This window comes from Nematolebias whitei, chromosome 11 (assembly GCF_014905685.2).
Source record: "Nematolebias whitei isolate Nwh7 chromosome 11, NemWhi1, whole genome shotgun sequence".
Classification (NCBI taxonomy): domain Eukaryota; kingdom Metazoa; phylum Chordata; class Actinopteri; order Cyprinodontiformes; family Rivulidae; genus Nematolebias; species Nematolebias whitei.
Genome location: NC_056508.1, coordinates 1,009,582 through 1,017,139, shown reverse-complemented (window position 1 = coordinate 1,017,139; position 7,558 = coordinate 1,009,582). Strand labels below are relative to the sequence as shown.

The window sequence follows — 7,558 nt, the reverse complement described above, 5'->3', positions numbered from 1 at the left end:
GGCGAAACCCCTCCAACGATATCACTCTTGATTTAAAAGAGCTTGTGATGTTTTTAGGCATAAAAGCTGCCGTCAGCCTGAATTCTGAGACATGACGGCGTGACAGAGAGGGCAGATAAATCACTCACTCTCTTAGCGGATGTTAAAGCCAGCAGCAGGGCTGTTTTAAGAGACAAGAATTTAAGTGGAACCTGATCCAGAGGCTCAAATGGAGCTTTGATCAGAGCCTGTAGGACCAGCGTTAAATCCCACTGTGGAACAAGTGGGCGTGAAACAGGCCTGCGTCTCTGTATACCTTTTAGAAAACATTTCATCAGTGGATGATTAAAACTGCTCTGTCTCCGAACCCTTCGTGGCAGGAAGAGATGGCTACAGCGTACGTTTTAATCGTGCTGGACGCCAAATTTCTGTCCATCAGCTGTTGTAGAAAGGACAGCATGCCACCTAGTGGACATGAGGTGGCCTCTACACCCTTCTCTGTACACCAGCGCTGAAAAGCTGTCTGCTTTGATGTGTACAGAGCTGTGGTAGATGCAGCACGTGAAACCTGAATTGTGCGCACTACATCCTGTGGAGACCCATCTTCTCTAAGCGGATCCATTCAGCGGCCAGACCATAGGTGCTGGCCTATTTCTGGGTAACTCCTGATCACTCCTCCTGCCTGGAGGAGAGCGTCCTCCCTCTACGGCAGTTTCCACAAGCGCCCCGACAGCAGGAGCTGCAGGACTGGGAACCATGGTGCGTTCACGCGTTTGGGGGCCACCAGGAGAGCTGTCAATCCCTCCTCCTGAACTCAGTTCAGAAACCGTAAAATCAGAGGAGGTGGAGGAAAACGCGTACAGAAGCATTTTGGGCCATGGGCTGTGGGCAAACGCATCCACCCCCAGCGGCGGTTCGTCTAGCGGGCTCAAAGAAAACCATAATTGACACTGAGAGTTTTCTCGTGTCGCAAATAGGTCCACAGCTGCTATTTCAATCTGAGTCAAAATGCTCCGTCAGAGGATGATTAAAGGTTGTTCTGTCTCCGACAACTTTGAGACAAGAAGAAAACATGTCTGCAACAAACGATAATTGTGCTGAACACCAGATTTCTGTTCATCGACTGCTGCAGAAAAGGACAGCATGTCGTCCAGTGGACATGAAGTGGCCTCTACACCTTTTCTGTCCACCTTTAACAAAACGTTTCATCAGCGGATGATTAAAACTGTTCTGTCTCGAAATTTTCGTGACAGGAAGAGATGGCCACAGTGAACGTTCTACTCGAGTTGAACGTGAGATCTCCGTCCATCAGCTGCTGCAGAAAGGACGGCACACCACCTAGTGAACAAGAAATGGCCTCTACACCTTTCTCTGTACAGCAGTTCTGAAAAACTGACCACTTGATGTGAACAGCGCTGTGGTGGTTGCAGCACGTGAATCCTGAATCGTACGTACTACATCTTGAGAGAGATCCATTCTCTCAAAAGGATCCGCACAACGGCCAGACCACAGGTGCTGGCCTATTCTGATTAACTCCTGATTGCTCCTCTCGCCTGGAGGAGAGCGACCTCCCTCCACGGCAGGTTCCACGAGCGCCCCGATAACAAGTGTCGTAGGACTGGGAACCATGATGCGTTCACACACTTGGGACAGAGGAGCTGTCAGTCCCTCTTCCTGAGCTCGATTCAGAAAACCGTGATATCAGAGGGAGAGCGGGAGGTGAAGAAGTATTACGACCACAGGCTGTGAGCAAACACGTCCACCCCTAGCGGTGGATCGTCCCTTGGCTCCATGATAATTATAGTTGATATTGATCGTTCTCTCGTGTTGCAACAGGTCCACAGCCACTCGCAGGATTTCTGCAGCGTCTGAGCCATCAACTCTGGATGGAAGGTCCCCGGTCCCCGTGCCGCAAAGGACCATCTTTGGACATCACATCCGTCCCCTGTTCAGAACACAGGAGATGTACCCTACTCCAATGGAGAGCAGATTGGGTGTGCCCCACACAGCATCTGTCTCACAATGTGGCACATGGGTTGAGAGCATACATCTTCTGCCAGTTATGTATGCAACAGTCACTTGCTGTCTGTGTGAATCAAAAAACCCTGATGATTCTGAAGCACAGAGGCAAAGTGTTGAATCACATTCAAAAACCCTGTGCGACACTCCAAAAACATTTAAATGAGCTGCTGTGTGGAGAACCACAGCGCCTCCAAAGCTCATTAAATGTGTGTGCCTCTGTGAAGTCTGACATGTGTGACGTAGGTCTGCTGACGGAAAACAGCTGATATCACTCAACCGGTTCACGTGAGTTGCACTGCTGCCACCTGTCTGTACAAACTGCTCAGCAGCAGCAGATGTCCAGATAAAGCAGAATTCTCCTCCCTGCTCTTTGTGACAGCTGCAGAGCGGCTCGGCGCATTAATGGAATGTTGTTTCTCACAGTTCAAAATTGACAAATCTAGAATAAATCTCATCTTTCCGGTTCGTTGGGACCAGGGAGTGACGAGAGAGGAACCCTGCGTTTTTCTCTCCTTCTGAGATTCTGGAAATTACATTAATCAGAATTTCCAGAGCTTCTGCGAGAGGGGGCGATATCTGTTCTAGAAATGACAGAAAACGTCACTAGAGTTCCTCCACACCGGGGTTTGAGCTGTACTGTAGAGTGAATCCCCGGATGAAAACGGTTCGCCTATCTGTCTGGAGCGCGCGCTCATTGCCACTCGTTTATAAAGTTATAAAGCAGGCACGCGTTTATGCTGTGAACTCATATGCATGCTGATGTGAGCTGGTGCGCGCTGAAGGAGAAAGAAAAAACGTGCGCCCCCAAGCATGCAAATTGTTTGTGCGTTTGCTGATACTGCGGGACGCAGCTCATCTGTGCTATGCTCACGTTGTGTGCTGCTGCTCTGTGTAAACACTCGGGGAGCGGGTGCACGTATGAGCCGACGTGCCCTGAAGAGTCGTGTGTGCGCGCCCTCATTCATGCGACGCCTTAAGCGAGGATTTCCGCGGGAGCGCGCGTTTGACGCTTGTGCGGTCAGGAAGCAGCGTGCGGCATCCGTGGGGCGAGGTTACCACTGGGCTCGTTCTGCAGAACACGTTCATTCTTGGCTGCGAATCACGTGAGCTTTTGAGTGATTCCACGAGCTGCAGTATTAATTCAGAAAACCTTCTTCGAGGATGAAGGAGCGGAGCCGCTGTGAGGCTTGTGAAACTGTTGATGCAGCGGGAGCGCGCGTTTGACACCACTGCGATGAAAACGCGTGTCGCTCCTAGCGAGAGCGAGATACGTTACTGGGCTCGTACCACGGTCTCACGTTTACGTTGACGTGAACAGCGGGTGCTGAGAGCTGCGTGCGCGCTTTCATAACGCAGCGCCTTATAGGTGAAGGCTGCTCGTGCTGCGGGAGCATGTGTTGGCACTGCCGGCAGTGAATGAAACAACCTTAAAAGGCTCATTCATGATGAGTGTGTGTGATGGGGCCGCTTGTCAGATCATCCGTGCTGACAGCCTGGCTAAAAGACACTTCAACATAAAACGATGTTTATTTCCACATCGTGTCATCAACACACATCCAGCAAACCGACACCTGGTCTTCCCTTGAGCTCCGTGGTTTGTTGTCCTAGAGGGCCCCCTGTTGGCGGAGTCCGGGAAAAGTTGAGTTTCCGGATGCCGGGGACGTCTGACGGGAGGGACTGGCGTAGCAGAGCTGGGGAGGCGTTGTGCAACCGTGAAGCATCTTGAAATGATCTCTTGCTGATGTGGGCCCTCCAACCAACAAAAAGCTTCTGCAGCTACCCTGAGAGTAATGTGGAGTGACGAGCCAGGAGAACCTCTGGGACCTCGTTCTCCGGCTGCGACGCGGGCCGGCAGACAGTAAAAGAGGCACACCGGTTAGGGATGATGTCAGCTGCCCTGCAGACGGAGCATACTACAGGGGCCGACAGCGCCGTTAGCAAACAGCCACGACGAGAGCGGAGCGAGCCGAAGGTCAGAGGGCCCACCGTCTCTTCCCGCCTCTGAACGTGTACGCCAACAGCGTAACGTGTTGTTCGCTGCGACCATCTGGAACACATGCTAGTGAGCTCAGTTGGAAAGCGGTGTCACCGTCTGGATTACGCTAACTGGAGGCACGGAACGCTGGTCCACCTGGACATCTTGCTCCGATGAAGCCTCCGTCAGGCTCGGCTCCAGGGGGCACTGAGGGTATTTCCGCTCGGTGAATCCTTGCTCTGGAGATGGGCACGGACTGTGGAGACCGGCCCCCCAATCTACCAGGAAAGCCGGCTGTGTCCTCGCCCGTAGGACGTCCTGTTGGGAAACCGAGGCCAGATGGATCAGGACGGTGAGCCGGAATGGAACCTAGAAAAAAAAACCTTCCCACTGGATCATCCAAACTGGCGGGAAAGGCGCGGGATGTAAAAAAGGGTCCCTTCATGCCAGCGGCTCCTGGATTACGCCGGGCAACCCCAGAGGGTGCCGTCGGCCGGGAGAAGTGTGATCGCCAATGTGAAACGAGGTGGGATGAGGTGAGCATTCGCTCAGCCCCCCTCCACCGACACTACGCTCTCCAGGAGGGAATGAGCAATGGGGGGCAACAGCTGACGTGGCCTGTCCCGGAGAAACCATCCGATTCGCTCCGAGGGTCGGCGATAAGAAGAAAATTACAAGATGGCGTTGTCTAGCGTGTAGCGACCTGTCACTGAGAAATACTCCTTGGCGCTTACCTTGAAACAAGACTGCTCGTCAGCTTCTCCTCGGGGACGAGAGCTTACTGGGACAACCGGAGGTCGACGTGATGGGCCAAGCATTCTTAACAAAGGTTGGTCATCTACACAACTTTCCTTCTTCGTTCTTCTGAGAGTGCTATTAGCTTGCTGAAGGAAAAATGGGAGCCGATTACCCGCTCTTAACGTAATTTATATGGACCGGGTGGGGCCCACACAGCAGGTGGGCGTGGACTAAATTTTTCAGTGCAATGCTTTGCATATCGGGATAAATCCATCAGCGACAGCCTTAAAGGGCGAAGCCTATACGAAATAGAATGCACATTCGCACTACAGGCGGCTGCAGTCCAAAGTTTTTCTGCACTAACAATAGTTATAACATAGTTTGTTGTTTTGATTTGTTTTGTTTTTTGAATGTGCAGATGGCCAGATTTAACTCTTTTAGACAGCAAATAAGGAGCTCAAAGCTAAAAATAGAAAAAAGCTGGTGTCTATCTCCAGAAGTTGGGGGATGTCCTGTACATATCTCCAGTCCATCATAGGGACACATTAACAAAATACTCTAACTCACACCTAGACTTAGAGTTATCATTGTACCTAACATGCATGTTTTCAGTTTGTTGGAGGAAACTGGAGTACCCGGAGAAAATCCACACACGCACGGACAGAACATTCAAACTGCACACTGGAAAGGCAGGAAGACAGTCCTGGGACCTTTTTGCTGAGAAGTGACACCTCTAACCACTGTCCCACTGTGAAACCAAAACAGTTAAATTTAAATAATATATAAATTTCAATAATTTAAAAAGTCAATAAGTTACAAATCTAGCCTTAGCACCATCTCCTAACTGATCTGAACTAAAGTATGCTGATGGAGTTAGATGCTGAAAAACATACAAATGAAATAAAAAACAAAAAGGAATAGGATGGTGTGAATGCTGACTCATGTTGGGTTTTACCTCATTATGCAGCAGGAAGAGAATTCCTTTATACGATAGCAGTTTCATTTCCAGATCAAACCGTGGATTTGGTTTTTCTGCAGAGAAACTGATCTCAGCAAAGCCTGTTCCATCAAAATATGCCGCTTCGTTCACCCAGGCTGGGGACTGCGTCGACTTGGACCTGTTTGTAGAAATGTTGTTACAAATGTGGGGGGAGAAAAGGAAGAATCAATTCAATTAAATTCAATTTAATTTATTTAGATAGTGCTAAGTCACAACAGTAGTTATCTCAAGGCACTGCACAGAAACATTCACATACATAAAAATTCAGTTAACGTTATTTATCTAAAGTAGCTAGCAGACTGCCTCCAAATGAATTAACACACCAGGGTCCCAGGGGCCTCATGTATCAAAGAGCGCACAGGTTCCACATTGAAAGTTGACGTGAAGGCAAAACTGGCAAAGTGTGTCTGACATATTCACGTTTATCAAACCATGTGTATGCCTATTTCTGTGTTCCTTTTCTTCCTACAGCCTAACAAACATGAAACTCAGCCAAAGTTAGATTACACCCACATGCAGCCATTTAAATATAGAAGCAAATATGTCAAGTGTGTGTAATTCTTCTCTTTGCATGATCAAAAATTATGTCTAGATGAAAAAACATGAAGAAATGAATGGAATGTGAGTAAGAAGCACTTGTAAATAAAAAGTGGGGTATAAACATGTTTGCCACATTAGCTTACAGAGGAGTGTTTGAGGGAGCATAAGATGGACTTGGTTCGTTAAGCTGCGTTCTGCTAGGCTCCCGTCATCCCTGACTGCAAAGCTGCTTTTTATGATTATATTCCCGCTGCCTCCACATTGGAGTCTTCCTCTGAGATTGGTATCGTTGCAGGATTGAGTCGATGGAGCTGTAATATGGCCTCTAAATAAAAAAAATCTAAAATGTCAGTGTCTTTGCCTGTGCAGTATGGAGACCCAGCTACAGCCTCGGTCCCCGGTGATGCAGGAGCAGGTGCAATGGCCCTGCCCTTGCCGGGCTCTGGAGAGATGGTCGAGTTGGCTCTGAAGTCAGACATTCTGGCTTCAATTAAATCTGTACTGTATTGAATAATGACCTGGTAATCAACGGATTTAACATCTATCAGAGTCAGAGTCAGAGTTTCTTTATTGTCATTCGCACCTCATGTGGTACATGTGGTGGAACGAAATTATGTACACAGGGTCCCAGTTACATCCAACAATAAAATGTATAAGAAAAACAGTAATAACATCTAAGATATGAACTAAGAAAAACATCAACTCAATATACACTAAGCACTCATAACATAAAACATTGAACATCAGCACAAACATGAACATGAGTCTGTGAGCAGATGTGCACGCATGAACACATCAACATTGAAACAGATCAGCAGCAACATGAAACAGATCAGCAGCAACATGATATGGTTTTTCACAGTGATTATTCTAGTTAGAGATTCATGAGTCTAACAGCCTCAGGGTAGAAGCTGTTCCTCAGTCTAGTGGTTCTACATTTAATGCTCCTTAACCTCCTTCCTGAGGGGAGTGGGGCAAAAAGTGTGTGTGCTGGGTGAGTGGGGTCCTTCATGATGCATGTGGCCCTCTTCCTGCATCTGGAGGTGTAGATGTCTGTGATGGTGGGGAGGCTGACTCCAACAGATTTCTGTGCAGCCTTCACCACTCTCTGCAAAGCTTTTCTTTCTGCAGCTGTGCAGCCTCCATGCCACACATTGATGCTGGAGCACAGGATGCTCTCCACTGCACACCTGTAGAAGGAGGTGAGGACTGAGCTTCCCAGACCAGCTCGCCTCTGAGGAAGTAGAGTCTCTGATGAGCTTTCTTGATCAGGCTGGTGGTGTTGTTGCTCCAGCTGAGGTTGT

At 48.8% G+C, this 7,558-nt stretch overlaps 1 protein-coding gene across 1 annotated transcript in view; it reads right to left on the bottom strand.

The window, feature by feature from the left end:
• The window catches only part of LOC119416584 (laminin subunit alpha-4), a 104,613-nt gene extending 97,880 nt beyond the window's left edge, over nt 1-6,733 (bottom strand). Inside the window, exon 1 of the mRNA XM_037683774.1 lies at nt 6,641-6,733. Coding sequence (XP_037539702.1) covers nt 6,641-6,733 — 93 coding nt within the window. The remainder of the gene's footprint in view (nt 1-6,640) is intronic.
• Between the last annotated feature and the right edge of the window lie 825 nt (nt 6,734-7,558).